At 40.3% G+C, this 18909-nt stretch overlaps 1 protein-coding gene across 4 annotated transcripts in view; it reads left to right on the forward strand.

Moving 5' to 3' along the window:
- The first annotated feature begins 514 nt into the window (after nt 1–514).
- MIOS (meiosis regulator for oocyte development) overlaps nt 515–18909 on the forward strand; it is a 38776-nt gene continuing 20381 nt past the window's right edge. The window contains exons 1-6 of one of the 4 annotated variants that reach the window (XM_040260506.1): nt 515–699; nt 1686–1774; nt 7440–8784; nt 9097–9195; nt 15869–16123; nt 18265–18434. In XM_040260506.1, the coding sequence (XP_040116440.1) occupies nt 7491–8784; nt 9097–9195; nt 15869–16123; nt 18265–18434 (1818 nt within the window). In that variant the 5' untranslated portion in view covers nt 515–699; nt 1686–1774; nt 7440–7490. Of the gene's footprint in view, nt 1191–1685; nt 1775–7439; nt 8785–9096; nt 9196–15868; nt 16124–18264; nt 18435–18909 lie in introns of all 4 variants that reach the window. The other 3 variants (XM_040260505.1, XM_040260504.1, XM_040260503.1) reach the window with 3 other exon arrangements.

Genomic DNA, 18909 nt, shown 5'->3' on the forward strand with positions numbered 1-18909 from the left:
CTTAGACCGATTAAATAAGCTAAGGAGAAGGAAACGGCAACCCACTCCAGTGCTCTTGCCTGGAAAATCCCATGGACGGAGGAGCCTAGTAGGCCGGACACGACTGAGTGACTTCACTTTCACTTTTCACTTTCATGCATTGGAGAAGGAAATGGCAACCCACTCCAGCGTTCTTGCCTGGAGAATCCCAGGGACGGGGGAGCCTGGTGGGCTGCCGTCTATGGGGTCGCACAGAATCGGACACGACTGAAGCGACTTAGCAGCAGCAGCAGCAGCAAATAAGCTAAAACGTCTAAAGCGCTTGAAATCTGAAACAACTCAGTGAAGCGGTCTGGATCCAAGTGCCCGGGATCCAGCCCGTGCGCTCAGGGGGCGGGGCCTGCGGAGGTGGACCGCAGCGCTCAGACAGCAGGCGGGGCCTGCAGGTCTCCGGGAGCTCCGGAGCAGAGACCACGCCCCGGGGCGGGGCGACTGCCGGGATCGCCGGGGGCGGGGCTCGCAGTTGGGAACTCCCCTTCCGAGGCCGAGGCGCGTCCGCGCGTCCACGAGGCTGGGTGGTCGGGAAGTGGACTCAGGACGGGTAGCCAGGTTACTGGCCGCGCCGCCGCGGCCGCCATCTTGCCCGTGTGTGGACTCCCCCGGCGGGAGGGGCGGTGACTAGGCCGGAAGCGGCAGTACGACGGGCGTGCTACCTCCCAGGTCGGTGAGTGCGGCCCGGTCTCCGCCCTCGGCTCCGGGAGGCTCGAGTCGAGGGCTCGGGGTCGCTGGGACGGTCTCGAGTCGCTCGGGAAAGCCCAGTTGAAAAGCCCGGGCGAGTGCGGACTCGGAGGGGCCTCCTCCGAGCCGAGACGCAGGGAGTCGCGTTCCGCGCTGCAGGATAACCGTGGCGGGCCCGGCCTCGGAGCTGCGAGCGGCCCGCGGCGCGCGGGTTCCTCCTCCCGGAGCTGGGTCCGCGCTGCAGCCTCCGCGGCGCCGGGTTTGTGCGGAACCGCGTCCTCGCCGTGGACGAGAGACGCAGCCAGTGTCTGGAGCGTGGGAGCCGCCCGCAGATTCCTGCCTCCGCCGGCTCTGCTACCAGCCCTGCTCTCCTTGTAGTGTTGAATACTTTTAAGGGCCTGTCACCCGGGTGGCGCTGTTCGCTGCCTGTACGGAGTCGTGAAAATTCCGTGAGAGGATAAAGCTTCTCACAGGTGCCACGAGCCTTCCTAAATCACTTAGAAAGTGACTGCCTTTGCGGTCTTTTTTATAGCTGTATTTTAATGGAAATTTGGGGTTATACAGAACATCTCCTTGAAAATGGTGATAGTAGAAATTTCTTGAAACTGCTGCTATTACTTGTGCTGAGACAAGTAGAAAAGGGAACAACAACAAGATGTAAAGGGTGGTTGGATACCTTGTACACTTAATATTATATAGGTCTTCACTGTCCACTAGCCATACAGGGTTGAGATGTGCTGAAACTGTAAAATACACATTGGATTCCCGAGACTTGATACCAGAAGAAAAGTAGATGTCTCTAAGTGTTACACAGATTGCATGGTGAAAGGATAATATTTTTGGTATGTCGGGTTAAATATATTGTGAAATTCGATTTGATTGATTTCTTTTTATTTTTCTATGTGACTATTGGAAAAGTTTAGGTTATATGGCTAACACTGTGCTTCTGTTGGACCATGCTATTGCAGATGAGCATCTGGTGAGGAACACAGAATCAACATGGCTTTCCTTTGCTCAGAAACCATTACTGGGAAGTGAGCCCTTGCTGTACTTGAAGGTGAGGATCTAAATGTAAGCTGTAATTATGGCAAGCTCCACCCCTCTGCCCCCAGTGTCTTGGTGTCTCCAGCATTTGAAAGCATTAATTTCCAGGGCTGTTTAAGGGAATCGTAGTGATACTGACATATTTTCGATGCAAAGAACTCGTTTAATTTGATTGTCACTACTCTGTGAGATGGAGATAGGAGATGTTCTATCTCTATTTTATAGTCTTGGCGTTTTAAGGTACTTAGGGTCAAGCTACTAAGGGGCTGGAGATATTCTGCTTTTCACCATATTCCTGGTGGTCTTTGTTCAGGAGCCAGGATCTGTCTATATTGTATGTTGGACTGAAAAGAAAAACAGTTGGCTCTTCAACAGCAGGGGTTTGAGCTGCATAGGTCCACTTATACGTGGGTTTCTTTCAGTGGTAAATACCACAGTGCTACAGGGTCAACAGTTGGTTGAATTCGAGGTTGTGGAAACACAGATACAGAGAAATGACACGTACAGAGGACCAGCTATATATGGACTGTGCTGGAGGGTTAGTGACCTAACTGCCTGGTTGTTCAAGGGTCAACTATGTTTTTTGAGGGTATAGATGTACCTATGTATTCAGGGCCAGTTTCATGGTCTGTGACCTATGCAGACATTGTCAGGGCCCATCTTTAGAAGGCCTGGCACTTGGTATGGTGCTCTTCTGCCATGGTCTTGAAATTCTTAGTATGTTTTGAATAAGCGGGGTGAGGGGTGGGGAGGAGCCTGAACATGTAGTTGATCCTTTCTCTGTGCAGTAATCTAGGATGGGAGTAGGGACGTGCTGGGAAAGAGTGAAAACATCTGGTCCTCTCTGTACGCCTATGCGAATTAAGCAGGGTTTGCTTAACTCTCAAATTCTGTATGAATTCTGATTCTGTATGAATTACTGTAGTCAGATTTGTGGATGGTAATATAAATATATACATCATACGAGAAGAATTAGAGATGATTCTTAATTGTAAGTCATGTAAATTAAATAGTTTTTTAAATTATAGTAACACTTTCTGTTTTTTTTTTTTTAAGTTGGATTTTGCCATGTGGCGCCACATTTTCTTACCATAGATCATTTATGTAAAGAGTACAGCTATGGGATGGAAGCCTATATGATAAATGTGCTTATTTTAGTATTTGTCTTTCAGCGAGATAGGAAGATCGGCCAGATCTTAGGATACCTACAGTGCATGAGTATGAATGAAGCCTTATTTGGCAGTATCTGTTCCTTCTTTGTGTTTTTCTTAGCTACTTCCTGTTACACAAGGTGCCTTTTTTTCTTTTTAAATTTTTAAATGGTCTGTAAGATTGGACATAACTTCAGCACAAGGATACAGGCTTTATTATACTAGTGTGTCAGTTAGCTTGTGTGTATGTGTGTGTGCGTACACACTAAGTCCCTTCAATTGTGTCTGACTCTGCGACCCTATGGAGAAGGCAATGGCACCCCACTCCAGTACTCTTGCCTGGAAAATCCCATGGACGGAGGAGCCTGGTGGGCTACAGTCCATGGGGTCGCTAAGAGTCGGACACGACTGAGCAACTTCACTTTCACTTTTCACTCTCATGCATTGGAGAAGGAAATGGCAACCCACTCCAGTGTTCTTGCCTGGAGAATCCCAGGGACGGGTGAGCCTGGTGGGCTGCCATCTATGGGGCTGCAGAGAGTCAGACAAGACTGAAGCGACTTAGCAGCAGCAGCAGCTGCGACCCTATGAACCGTAACCTGCCAGACTCCTCTGTCCATGGGATTCTCCAGGCAAGACTACTGGAGTGGGTTGCCATGCCCTCCTCCAGGGGATCTTCCCCACCCAAAGATCAAACCTGTGTCTCTTATGTCTCCTGCCTTGGCAGTCAGATTCTTTACCACCAGTGCCACCCACAACTGGTTTAAAAAAATGCCATATAGACTGGTTGACTTAAACTATGTAAATTTGTTTTCTTACAGTTCTGGATGCTGTAAGTCTCAAATTTGGGTGCCAGGATGGTTTGATTCTGGTGAAACCTATACTTCCAGACAGCTGCCTTCTCTTCATGTACTCATATTGGGGAGAGAGCTTTGGTATCTCTTTGTCTTCTTTTAAGGACACCAGTTCTGTCAGATCAGGGCTTCACCTTATCACTGTTTAGCCTTAAGCTTAATTACCTCCTTAAAGACTCTTGTCTCCAAGACAGTCATGTGGAGTTGGGGCTTCAACATACAAATTTTGGGAGGACGCAGTTCAGTCCATAGCAGCCAAGATGGATACTGCTGCTGCTAAGTCACTTCAGTCGTGTCCAACTCTGTGCGACCCCATAGATGGCAGCCCACCAGGCTCCCCCATCCCTGGGATTCTCCAGGCAAGAACACTGGAGTGGGTTGCCATTTCCTTCTGCAATGCATGAAAGTGAAAAGTGAAAGTGAAGTCGCTCAGTTGTGTCTGATCCTCAGTGACCCCATGGACTGTAGCCCACCAGGCTCCTCCATCCATGGGATTTTCCAGGCAGGAGTACTGGAGTGGGGTGCCATTGCCTTCTCTGCCAAGATGGATATCTGGTTGCTAAAATATCAGTCCCTGTTAACTGCTGTGTTCCCAGCATTTAGAACAGTGTCTAGAACATAGGAGAGGCCCAGTATATATCTATAGAATAAATGAAAGCCAGTGTATTAGAGTGATCTTCTCAGGCTGCTTGCTGTGGGCCCTTACCCAACAGGTGAACCGATTATGACAGTGACCACTTAGTTTTTGGCTGGAGCCAACGCCTGCTAGAAAGGGCAGGGGTGCAAGCGTGGGGAGATTGGCACAACTTGCAGAAACCAGTGTGAGAAGTGTCAGAGGGAGCATTTAACAAATGCATTTATTTAACAAGTAGTTACTAAGTCCCTACTACATGCCTCATACTGTGCTGAGTACTGGAGGTTCATATGGAGAGCAGAAGATACTTTCCGTACTCTCAGGGAGTTTATAATCTAGTAGGAGAGATAGAAAGTGAAGTCGCTCAGTCATGTCCGACTCTTTGCGACCCCATGGACTGTAGTCCACCAAGCTTCTCCATCCATGAGATTTTCCAGGCAGGAGTACTGGAGTGGGTTGCCGTTTCCTTCTCTAGAAGATCTTCCCGACCCAGGGATCAAACCCAGGTCTCCCACATCATAAGCAAGACACTTTACCATCTGAGCCACCAGGGAAGTAACACTAGCGGGAGAGATGGAGAGGGTGATTTAGAAGGGAGGAATATGATTCGAGGAGGGTGTGTATCTAAGTAACCTGCTTTAGATTCGGGAGGGGGTAGAGGGGGGTTGATTTCAGGCTGAGCAGGTTTTAACTTGGCCAAGAAGGGAGGGGAGACTGCTGGAGGCAGAAGAAGAAACAACGTTTTCACAGGTGTGGCTGTGGGGGTGGAGGGTCACATCCTAGGAAGCTAGAGCTCAGTTAGCAGGGAGACGAGTGGGGTGCATGGAGGCTGGAGCAGTAGATAGGCCAAAGCATTTAGGGTGTTATAGGTTATATTGAAGAGGTGGAAGTCTGTACGAAGAGCAGTTGGAAACCATGAGAGGGTTTTAAGCAGGAGTTGGATAACCTGGATAAGTTTGTGTTTTATTAAGTTCACTTTGATATAATATAATGATGAATTTCACAAAGGCCAGAGTAGGAAGATGAATGAAAGAATTGCTGAGACAGCACCACAGGCCAGACATGTTGTCTGTTATTTTTTTATGGAGCCAGTATGCAGAGCCCTGAGACTCGGCAGCCTGGGTGGAGGAAAGAAGACAGTGAATAATTCAGTTGAGTTAGTGTCGGGGGAGGCAAACCCGGAGGGGCAGGGAAATGAAGAAGTTGAGGGTGCTAGTAAGAATATAGTTGAAGTGACTGATCTTGGGCTTCAGACCTATTAAGGAAGGAAATAAGGCAGTGTTAGAATTCTTAAAGGCTTTTCCCAGTCATTTAAATTTTGTGAGTCTGTTGAAATTCTAGACTGGTAATTGCTGACTGAAACTTGTGCAAGATCAAAAAGTTAAGTATGTTTGAGCTGAATTTATTTAGAATATCTTTATTAGGAGTCTGTGCCAGGCTCTGCATCTGGTACAGGACATAAATGAATGAACCCTGACTTTGTGCCTTAAGAACTGACAGCATGGGTGTACAGATAGATACCAGTTGCCATGAAGATTATCTTTGTTCATTTTTTAATCTGTACTTACCTCTAGCCTTACCTCTTACCTCTTTGGAAGGAATGATGCTAAAGCTGAAACTCCAGTACTTTGGCCACCTCATGCAAAGAGTTGACTCATTGGAAAAGACTCTGATGCTGGGAGGGATTGAGGGCAGGAGGAAAAGGGGACGACAGAGGGTGAGATGGCTGGATGGCGTCACCGACTTGATGGATGTGAGTTTGAGTGAACTCTGGGAGGTGGTGATGGACAGGGAGGCCTGGCGTGCTGCGATTCATGGGGTCACAAAGAGTCGGACACGACTGAGCGACTGAACTGAACTACCTCTAGCCAGACTCAGTGAAAAACAAAAGGTTACATTTTTGTAAGCAGCTTGTATTTTTAAACTAACCATTTTTAGCATAACTATTTCTAGTGCTTAAATGTGCTTAAACTTCTACTAGAATAGTTAACCTTTTTAAAAATCCTATTTCAATACCTGTTCAAAGGTTATAGAATTGAAAATTGAAAAAGCCTCTATTGCTCATTCAGTTTCCCAATGTGCAGTGTATCCTCCTGGTCATAAGCAGGATGATTTCAGGTAACCCAATTGCATTTTTAATAGTTAAATATTTATTCAGTGTAAGTTAGGAAAATATATTTGACATGTCATATTCATGACTCATGGACCTTATGATGAAAGCAAAATTGATTTTCAGATTTTAAGAATGAATCAGTTTAAGGAAAAACAGTAAAAAGGGCACTGGTGGTAGATGAATAACAGAAGTTTGGGAAACACTAGTCTTAAACCAATCCTTAAGCTGTATAGATGAGAAAACAAAAGGACCCCCAAACACAAAAGACCTTTTTTGAGCCTATACTGTACTAGCTGTATAGTATATGTCAGAGCTAGGACTAAAACTGAGTACATTCCTGCTTCTTACCATTAAAAAGCCACGAAGAGACTCATGGCTTTTACTTCAGTCTGCATTGTCCATATGGTGGCCTCATGTGGCTATTTATATTAAAATTAATTTAAATACAATTTTACATTTGCACTGCCATATTTTCTAGTGCTCAGTAGTCAGTGCGGCTAATAGTTACCATATTGGACAGTTCAGAGACAGAACTGTGCAGAAGGTTCTTTGGATAGTGTGCAACTTTATACCTAGATACGTGATTACTTAGGTACGGTAACCCTTTAATGTTTTATCCCCTTCAAAGGGATGATACTTACTAATTTACTCACCACCTGAAGTTATTTCAACCCTGATTGAAGGTACTAAATTGAAGGTACTGTTAATAGTGCAATTAAGATAATTGATCATGGGAAATAAAACCAGAATGAAGTTCTCAGATTTGTACCAGCTAAACTTAACTGGAAGAAGTCCTTCTTTTCCTCTTTTTATTAATAAATACTGTCTTGAATTCAATAGAAATTTCTAATAGAAAATTTCCTGACTTTCTAAATCCAGTTTAGAATTATATTTCATTAATATTTTAAAACTTTTTTATTTTTCAGCAGATTTTCACTGAATGGACCTAACTGGACTCTCTGAGATCATCAATAAACATGAGCGGTACTAAACCTGATATATTGTGGGCACCACACCAGGTTGATAGATTTGTTGTATGTGACTCCGAACTTAGTCTTTACCATGTGGAATCTACTGTGAATTCAGAACTCAAAGCTGGATCTCTACGTTTATCTGAAGACTCTGCAGCTACATTACTATCAATAAATTCAGAAACCCCATACATGAAATGTGTTGCCTGGTATCTCAGTTATGATCCTGAATGTCTCCTAGCAGTTGGACAAGCAAATGGTCGAGTCGTACTGACAAGTCTTGGTCAAGATCATAACTCAAAGTTCAGAGATTTGATAGGAAAAGAATTTGTTCCAAAACACGCACGACAATGCAATACGCTTGCATGGAATCCACTGGATAGTAACTGGCTTGCTGCTGGTCTAGATAAACATAGAGCTGACTTTTCAGTGCTGATTTGGGATATCTGCAGCAAATATACCCCTGATATAGTTCCCATGGAGAAAGTAAGACTCTCAGCGGGTGAAACTGAAACGTCATTATTAGTAACAAAACCACTATACGAATTAGGACAGAACGATGCTTGTCTCTCTCTTTGTTGGCTTCCACGAGACCAGAAACTTCTGCTTGCTGGTATGCATCGTAACCTGGCCATCTTTGATCTTCGGAATACAAGTCAGAAGATGTTTGTGAATACGAAAGCTGTTCAGGGCGTGACAGTAGACCCATACTTCCATGACCGTGTTGCTTCCTTCTATGAAGGTCAGGTGGCAATATGGGACCTTAGGAAATTTGAGAAGCCAGTTTTGACTTTGACTGAGCAACCAAAGCCCTTAACAAAAGTAGCCTGGTGTCCAACTAGAACTGGTCTGCTTGCCACTTTAACGAGGGATAGTAATATTATTAGATTATATGATATGCAACACACACCCACTCCCATTGGTGATGAAACTGAACCCACAATAATTGAAAGAAGTGTGCAACCTTGTGACAATTACATTGCTTCCTTTGCTTGGCATCCGACGAGTCAAAATCGAATGATAGTTGTAACTCCTAACCGGACAATGTCTGACTTCACTGTTTTTGAAAGGATCTCTCTTGCCTGGAGCCCAGTTACATCTTTGATGTGGGCTTGTGGTCGTCATTTGTATGAATGTGCAGAAGAAGAAAATGATAATTCTTTAGAAAAAGATATAGCAACGAAGATGCGCCTTCGGGCTTTATCAAGGTATGGGCTTGATACAGAGCAGGTGTGGAGAAATCATATTTTAGCTGGAAATGAGGATCCCCAGCTCAAGTCACTCTGGTACACTCTGCACTATATCCTTTGTGTGGTGAGTCCTGTGAGATGAATCAGATAGAAGTGTTCTTGAAGTCTGTCGAAAGGTCAGTCTGTAAATATCATGCTGAATGTTTTGTGTGCAAATACAAGTCACATAATACTAAAATCACAAAACTGTTTAAAGCTGTTGAGCTTGAGATACTGTCTTGCAGACTGAGTAGGGGAAGAAAAGCAGATCTCTAACAGAGTAGAACTGACGCCTTTTATAAATTGGCTCCAAATGAAAATAGACTTAGTTTTGAAAGCCTTTATTATGCTTCATCACTAGTATTTCCTATGCATTTAAATACTTATGAAGCAGTATACAGAAGATATGGACCAGAGATCTCCAGGCAACAAAGGATCATTGGTTTATGCAGGAATTAAATCAATTGTAAAATCGTCTTTGGGTAAGAAAATTCTGTTTTTTATTTTTTGCAATATGTTTTTAAGTTTTGTTCTCTTTATTTTTTCCCCATATTTAGTTCAGGATACTGTAATATCTGGCCTTTTTTTTTTTTATTGCATTGTTTCTGACTGGATATTTTAGGGAATTGAGTTAAATGCATAATTGTTTATATATGTAAAATTCTTTTGGGAGGGAGTCTTGGTTCTTTGAAGGGATAGTTGACTTTTCTAAATCTATTCATTAATTTATTCACTTTTTTTTTTTTTTGAAGACTCACTTTGAAAGATATTACATTAGAGGATTTATAGGCTCTTCCTGGTGGTTAGTTCAGATTTTATCACAGTATTTGCTTTTTTAAAAATTAAGTTTAAAATTTTCTAATTGAAAGAGACCCCTTTTTATTTTGCTGCCTAAACCCTCCCACTTACCTGTCTGATGGCAAGGCCTATATAACTATGACCTGAAGTACAGACTTACCTGAAGTGCCTTACTGTTTCAGCCCTTGATTGAAAAATGTATGAATTAATGTAGGATTGAAATTAATAGACTATTTAACAGTTAAAAAAAAGGAAATATGACAAGAAAGCCAGGCTTACTGTTTGTTCCCTGACTTCTTTAAACAGTTGTTCCTATTGTCTTTATTGGAATTGAATTGTGAATTATAGTTGTTTTCTCAGCCTCGCATTTGATATCTAGCTTTAGATAGCTGTCAAATTTGGTCTTGATTCAAGCTGCTAGAAAAGTAGTTCTTATGATTTACTCAGAAAGTAGGAATAGAAGTAATAGATCCAACTTGGTTTTTCTTATAGGACTTTCATGAATGCTGTACCAAAAATACAGAATAAAATGCTATTTTTTAGTGAGTAGTTTGAGCATTTCAACTAAATGGTTGTATTTTTTTATTTTTTTTTAAAGGACTTTTAAATTACTTTGATTCACATTATTGAAGATGGAGTAGACTATATTTCATCTATTTCATTTTGGTGTTCTCTTAGTAGGTCCGACCCAAAAAAGTAACTTTTATTATAAACAATAAAGTGAAAGAGTTTAATTAGAGACTTCCATTTTTATTAATATAAGTAAAAGGTCAGTAATACTGTGTTAGCTTGATGAAAAGTATTTATAGCTATATAGTAGGTCAGACCACATTGCATTCTCAGTATTGTGAGGTTTATTGTTTTTTGCTGTATTTTGATATATTTCAGGGAAAAGCCAGCCAAGTACGTGTAAAGCACAGGGGAATAATGGAATATCTTTATATGTTTTTGGTGCAGTAGAAACAAACTGAGTATCATGAGTTAAGAGTAGTCTTTACCCAAACTGTTTGATTAAGACTACTGTTGGAAAGATTACCTCGTTGCTGGACTTTTGGCTTTTTGCTTGGTTTGGATTGGTTTAGATATTTTTGTCTCTGCAACCCCAAAATAAAAAGTAGAGAAATGACTGTCAAAGATGGCAGTCCTTAGGTTTCAATCTTTTCTTTTTTCCTAATTGTATCTCTAATAATTCAGCACATAGTAAGTCAACATGGGAGCCATCTTGTCCACAGTAACCTAAAGCACAAGTTTATAGAGTGCACAGCTAATTTTAACTTTGGTGACAAATAATATATAGTGAGTGCCTATTATGAATTAGATATCATGCTAGTTGCTTTCTCATTGTTCCTTGATTTAATTCTTTCAACTGTAATATAAGGTGAGTTTATTCATTTGGCAGATATTTATTACTTGCTCACTATATGCCAAGAATTCTAGAAATTAGAGACATAACTATCAACAACATAGCTAAATCTCTTTCGTCATGGAGACTGAATGAGATACGATTCCTGCTCTTGGGAAAATTACAGTCTATAGTTGACCCTTGAACGAGGAGGTGAAGGGGGTGGTTAGGGTCGCTGATCCCTCTCCCCCAGTCAGAAATTTGCATACTTATATTTCTTTCTCAAAAACAAAGAAATTGCTAAGTAACTCACTTAAGGACAGGAAGCCAGAATAGTTTAGATAGAATTAGGACTGAAAGCCTAGTTCTTTTGATTCCACATATTGTGACCTTTAATCAAACACTAACTTTTCCCCACATTTAGAGACCTGTAAAATGAAAAAACAGGTACTATATTTACTGAAAACTCTGTGTAAGTGGACCCATGCAGTTCAAACTCATATTGTCCATATAGTTCAGAATATGGACAAGTAAAGTTAGTTATAATACAAGGAAGAACAGAAAATTGTGGATAGAAGAATTCATAATCTGGTTGTAGGGACTAGTGGTGGTTTCTTGCAGGAGGTAAAGGCAAAGACAGGGTTCAAACAGGGAGCAGCAGATTCTGTGAGCCCAGAGGAGAGGGGATAGCACGGGAGAGGACCCAAAGAGAACGGAGGCAGTGGGGCAGCTGAGGACGTGGGGTTAGGGAAATTAACATCCCTAATAAAGGGATGATAAATTATATTTAAATATATGAATTATTTGTTATCATCTCTAACAAAGGGAACCTGCGAAAAGATTTTAGAGAACAGTAGCAAGATGAGATTTGTGTTTTAGAGCTGTCAGTCTGTGTGTGGAATGGATTGGAGAGGATTACGATTGATAGCAGGGACCCCCGAAGCCATAATAATCAGGCAAGATATGATGGAATTCTTACTGAAGTTAGTGGCAGAAGAGCTAGAGAAACGTGGGTAGGTGAGAGAGTGGGACAAATTTAATTAATTGGATGGAGGTGGTGGAGGGGAAGGAAAAATGGAAGCATGCTAAGGCAACTGGGATAATACTAATAGCAGTTAATTAGATAGGAATAGCACAGGAAGAATGCGTTTGAGAGCAAGAAAAGAGTTTATTGGGGGATAAATTTGAGATAGCTAGATAGTGATGTCCAATGGATAAATGTAGATTGGAAAAAGGAGATCATCCATTTAAATTAATTCTTCAAAGAAATTTCACTATATGAAGGAGGATAAGAAGATATACAGTGATAGCAGCAGGCAAATTTGGGGTCATGGGGAGCTTTTGTGTTTTGTTTTTAGCATGGAATTGATTTAGGCATGTTTAAATCCTGATGAGAAGCAATGCATACAAAGCAGTTGGAAGATGCAGAATAAAGAGCATGAAGAGCAAAATTCTTAGGAATGGGAACCAACATATAGGTGAAAGCTAGGCTTTAGACAGGAGAGTGCATACCTACTCCATAACAGGCAAAGGGAAGGGGAAAGGTATGTGCGTGCTCAGTTGCATCCTATTCTTTGTGACCCCTTGGCCTGTAACTCACCAGGCTCCTTTGCCCGTGGAATTTTCCATGCGACAATATTGAAGTGGCTTGCCATTTCCTACTTCAGGGGATCTTCCCAGCCCAAGGATCAAGCCCACATCGCTTTCGTCTGCTGCATTGGCAGGCGGGTTCTTTACCACTGTGCCACCTCGGAAGCCCAGGTGTTTACGCAGGTTGTTTAATGTTCAGTGATCAGAAGCTGATGTGTTTTCCACCCGATGGCTCCTATTTTCTCAACATAGTAGGCTTGCTTGTTGAGAAGAGCAGGGACATGGTGGAAATGGAGAAGAGGAGAGAGTTGTCTTGAGAAATGGGAAGACTGTGGGGCAATGTTGTTTTACCAGGAGGAAGAATAAAGGACGGTGGAGCGAGGGAATTAAGGGTCCTGGCAAGAGGTTGACTCATTTGTTGGTCCTTGGGATCTAAGTCGGAGAGGGAGGAAGATGGCAGAACACTGACAAGTAAATACGAGTGGCCAAAGGATGATTGTGAGGTTGGGATTGTGAGCTGGAAGGCTGTGAGGTTGTGGTTAGAAAGTGGCTCTTTTGGGGAAAGAATCATGTGGAGTATGTCCATGGTAAGAGTGGGTAAAATCTTGGAGGTGTGGACCACTGGAGATAAGGAAGCAAAGAAACAGGCAGGTTTACAGGATGGATCAAGTGTAGAATTCAGTCAGGAAGAGAATGCATGCTCTGAGGGAAGGCCTTGTACAACTTCTGGAGCAGGGTAATAGTGTTGTCAGTAGGTATAATTCCTTCCTTTTAAGATGGCATAAAATTACATAATGTTGGTTAGCTTTCCATCCAACATGATGAAAATATTTTTCATACTTGAAAGGCAAACTGATCTAGAAAGCATGTCTTTTAAGGGGCAGAATATCTGGGATTTACACTTTTGAGAACAAAATGCTCTTATAAACATTGGATTATTTTACTGCTCTTTTATTATATAGATGTAAAAATGCAAAATTTTATATCTACAAATAGTATTTGATTGCCTGATATAGTATTTGAAACAAAAATTTTAATGTTTTTTAATGTTTAAGTGAACCCGATTCACTTATTTCCCTCACAGCCATCATAAAATGATGATTTTATTATTTATATATGGGCAATCTGCAGCCATGAAATTAAAAGACGCTTATTCCTTGGAAGAAAAGTTAGGACCAACCTAGACAGCATATTCAAAAGCAGAGACATTTCTTTGCCGACTAAGGTCCGTCTAGTGAAGGCTATGGTTTTTCCTGTGGTCATGTATGGCTGTGAGAGTTGGACTGTGAAGAAGGCTGAGCACTGAAGAATTGATGCTTTTGAACTGTGGTGTTGGAGAAGACTCTTGAGAGTCCCTTGGACTGCAAGGAGATCCAACCAGTACATTCTGAAAGAGATCAGCCGTGGGATTTCTTTGGAAGGAATGATGCAAAAGCTGAAACTCCAGTACTTTGGCCACCTCATGAGAAGAGTTGACTCATTGGAAAAGACTCTGATGCTGGGAGGGATTAGGGGCAGGAGGAGAAGGGGACAACAGAGGATGAGATGGCTGGATGGCATCACTGACTCGATGGATGTGAATCTGAGTGAACTCTGGGAGTTGGTGATGGACAGGGAGGCCTGGCGTGCTGTGATTCATGGGGTCGCAAAGAGTCGGACATGACTGAGCAACTGAACTGAACTGAATCTCAAATTTTGGGAATAGAATCTTGTCACTTCACCAGGTGATGCTAGTGGTAAAGAACCCGTCTGCCAGAAAAGGAGACATAAGAGATGTAGGTTCAGTCCCTGGATTGGGAAGATCCCCTGGAGGGGAGGGCATGGCAACCCTCTCCAGTATTCTTGCCTGGAAAATCCCCAAGGACTAAGGAACCTGACAAGCTACAGTCCATAGGGTTGCAAAGAGTCAGATACCACTGAAGCAACTTAATACACATGCAGTGTGTATAAATTGATTTTAATTAATCATAGATTTTAAAATTCATGCATGTTAAAATCATGATATGACTATGTACTTAAAAGCCACAATATCACGTTACTTATTTGATAACCTTAATTGTAGCATAGTTGTTAAGCAGAGGGAATGTCTCAGCAGCCAAAATAATGTGACACAGTATCCATGCATTTACAGAATACTTTTCCACCTCCTAGCAGTGAATTCTTTGGATTCATACATGTTGGTCTCTATTCCATGACACGGTTCCTGGAAAATAAAAAACTCTTAAGAAGCTAGAATATTGTTAAACTGAGAGGAATTGTCTGAAAAGTAAATTGGTTTTTGTTCACCTGTTTAAAGTTGTATTTTTTAATCAGTAGATAATATCATTAGCACTGAATCCAACATTTACACAGGAGATATGAAAGTAAATACCTTATAGTACATCTGCAGCTTGTTCTACCTGAAATTTAGTGACTACATACTGTCTATAAACAAATTTGTTGTTCTGAAAGTCGTCTTTAATTTTTACATGTTTTATTAACCTTATTTAATTATTCACAGTTTTCTCAGAATTCTTAAAATCTCACTTTTGCAAACTATAAGTGACTTTGTCTTCACCAGCTTCCCTCATGGCTGCATATTCCTTTTTGATGGGCAGGTGTTCTCTCAAAGAAAACTTTTTCTCAGAAGTCTCTTTCTAACTCCTTGATCTAAATTGGCAAACTTCCAGCAGTGAGATTAAAAATAAAGAATTTCAAGTGTAATTATTTAACTATTTTTAAAGTTTCCACAATTTTACAAATGACTCATCTTCAAACTTTTCCATAAAACAATTCCTTACGAAAAGAGAATGAGAATATAAAGTCTCCTGGCTTAGTAAGGCAGGGAAAACCTTTAGACCATGCCTGTTGTATTTTAGCTTAGCACTTAACCTTTCAAAGTACTTTGATGTTTTTATCTCACTTTTTCATATCGATGTATATATTCATAGAGCGACAGAAGGAGGGGGGAGAGTGTGAGTGTTGGTTCTCAGGCACTGGGATACCTTTCAAATAAAAGACAAGATGCTTGCCCTTTTGGAACTTATGTTCTAGTAAGAGAAGTGCTAGGGCTGAGAAATAAAATATGAGAACGTATGTCAGTGTAAAGGAAGTGGAGGGACCAGTGGTCAATTAGAAAATAACAAGTGGCGCCCTATTTTAGATGAGATGATCAGGGGGGCTTCTTTGAAACAGTGACTCAGCGTGGCCCTCAGCGTTGGCTGTTACTCCTGTAGCTCTTCCTGGTAACTCAGGAAGCTGTTGTACTTAGCAACATGTAAAGTGTGTTTTGTTTGTGGCATGTTTTATCTTTATGCTGTCTGTCATAATATTGTGGCTGAGAGTTGAATATTTAAAATCTAATGTTGAAATACTTCTGTATAAAACTGACTTCTTTGCCAGATTTGTTTAAAAAATAAACATTATAAAGGTGTTTCTTTTTTTAGGAATGGTGGAAAGCAGCAGACATAATTGGAGTGGGCTGGATAAGCAAAGTGATATTCAGAATTTAAATGAAGAGAGAATCCTAGCTTTACAGCTTTGTGGGTGGATAAAGAAAGGGACGGATGTGGATGTGGGCCCATTTTTGAACTCCCTTGTGCAAGAAGGCGAATGGGAGAGAGCAGCTGCTGTGGCATTGTTCAACCTGGACATTCGGCGCGCCATCCAGATCCTGAATGAAGGGGCATCTTCAGGAAAAGGTATAGGGTTATATACTAAGATACATGCCATTCCCTGAATCTGTGAAAGAAAAAATGCTGATGATTTTTAAAACTCTAATCAATATTTTTGGTAAATTTTTTTGAAAGAAAAATTAGCACAGAACTGTGTCTATAAAAGTAAATGTTAGCCCATCACTTTTGGTTACGTTTATGAAAAAGAAAATGTCTTAATTGTCTTTGTAATATTACAAAGAATACACAAATGTTATTTCAGTATTTTTTCTTTCAAGATAATAAGTTGGCCAGAAAGTTCATAGATAGAAACATAACATAACCATACAATGTTCACATATATTTTGACCAACCCAGTAGTTCACATATGTTTAAAGATATTTTTTTCTTGGAGACTAGAACTACTTTAGTTTGCAAGCATTTTTATGGCAAACATTTAAGTGTATTTTAGTTTATACTCTACTTTTTGTTATGGTTTTTGGTTGACTTTTTGGAAACTGAATGACACTTTTAGTTAGACTAATATAGATTCTTATAAAAAAATCATACTTTGATCTGTAAAAGTATTTCTGCTTGAGTCTGCTTATTTGAACATCATATCTATTTAATAAAAAGAAGAAACAAAGGTAAGTGTGATAAAATTTTCACTCTGACATTTTGCAAGAGAAAACTCAGAGAAATGAATCTTAATCCAAGAATTCAGTTTTTTTTCTTATTGGAACTATTTCATTTCAATACACCAATTTTTAATATACCTTGCTAAATTATGTATGAGTATTCAGAATATTTGGTGGTCCATTTAAAAACTATTACAGTTCTGTGTTACCGTAGGAAAAACACTTGAAATTAGCTATGTTAATTTTGCATATAGTCTAAAAGTTGAAAAAGCGAATGTTTTGCCCAGATTGGCCTCTTTTCCTTCACTTTATTCTAACATAAATCTGCCCCGTTTGAGAGTGCAGTAGAAGATATGCGGTGATGGAAGAAAGAATTTATATTTAAAGCTGTTTCTAATTATAATTTTACTATGACCTGAGAGCATGATAATTTTTGTCATCTGTACCTGGAAAATTTGCTGTTGAACACCTATCTTAACAATAGAGGAAAAGTATCTTCAGTGATTTGAATAACATTTTTGAGGACTGGAGAAAAAATTTCACTGAATCAAATAGTCCTTTCCATTTGGAGAGGGATTGTTCTAACCAGAATTCAAAGACGATACTCCTTGGTTGTGGTGGTGGTAGCACAGGAAGCAGGCACAAAATAACTTGGGGAAAATGTTTCTAGAAATGAGGAGCAGGCTTAATAGCCTGTTCTTAATAGAACATGCAGTGGAAAATGCTGTTTTATTTGGAAAAGAAGTAAATGATTAGAATTAAGAAACATAATAAAGTTGCTATAATAAACGTAGAAAACACTTAAGAGTAAAAGTTAATAGTGAATTTAATTTTCTCTTTTGAAACTAAACTTAGGTTAGATGGCTAGGCAGCCATAGGACTGACTGCCAGCCTAGCAACTCATCAGCAGCCCATTTGAACTACTGAGAACAAATGTTTAAGTAACTATTGGTAACAAATACTTTGTTGCAAGTATGTCTAAATACAATTCTGTGGTCATTCTGGTCGTTAATTTCGCCAGAGAAAAATTAAAAGTGTAATACTGTAATAAGAATGCTGAAATACTGACTTTTAGTACTTTGCTTATAAAACACATACATAAGCATGGGTATTACATATGTAGAAATAGGAAAACAAGATGATTTTGAAAATTGTAGTGCTGAGATACAATAATATTTACTATCAACACTTTGAAACATCTCTACGTAAAAGACCTTGTTGATGAAGTTGGCGATATGCTACTCTGCATTTAGGTCCTTAAGCAGTAACATACTGTGTAGGAATCTGCCTGGAATGAGAATTCAAGGATTAAAAGATGTGCTTGTCCTGCCCAAGGTTTGCAATATGGGTAGAAATTTTATAAGTGGAAGTTTTTGCTTGTGGTTCTTGCCAGATTATCTAGCATGTGTCAGAACCCTTATTCTAATGGGTTTATTTTTCCGAGGGCTAAAAGTCACCCTCTGATCTTTATTTGTTTATGATTGAAGAACTCAAAGAAGGAAACATTAAGCTTGTGATTACTTTGATCAGCTAGTTCTTTTTAATACGCAGGCGATCTGAATCTTAATGTGGTAGCAATGGCTTTATCGGGTTATACGGATGAGAAGAACTCCCTTTGGAGGGAAATGTGCAGCACTTTACGATTACAGTTAAACAACCCGTATCTGTGCGTCATGTTTGCATTTCTGACAAGTGAAGCAGGATCTTACGACGGAGTATTGGTAAGCTAAGCTGATTTCTGTTTCGTGAGACTCTTCTTTTAAGATAGGAGTTTTTAATATAACTTTGTTAAAATTTGCAAATGTCACTTGCATAAAGTAACATTCCATTTTGATGCATTTATATTATTTAAAACAAGGTATCTTAAAAATTTGGAGTTCGTTGATAGGAAACTGAACTTGATTTTTTTTAGTGGTTTTAATAATAAAATTTAGAGACATGGAAGTATTAAGATTTTATCCTTTCGCTGAGGAACTGAGCTCTGGAACTCTACAACTCCAGATACATATATTTTATATTGAAATATAATCTTTTAAATGTACGTACACTGTTTTTTCTTTTTTTTTTTTTTAGTTAAGTAAATCAGTGCATAGTCACTGGTGGTCAGGAAGTCCAAGTATCTTGTCTGAGTGTTTGTCCTTTGCAGACATGCAGACATGTTCCAGTTTGGAAGATAAATGATCACACTACTTATAG

The sequence above is a fragment of the Oryx dammah genome, unplaced genomic scaffold, assembly GCF_014754425.2.
Source record: "Oryx dammah isolate SB20612 unplaced genomic scaffold, SCBI_Odam_1.1 HiC_scaffold_18, whole genome shotgun sequence".
In the NCBI taxonomy this organism is placed as follows: Eukaryota; Metazoa; Chordata; class Mammalia; order Artiodactyla; family Bovidae; genus Oryx; species Oryx dammah.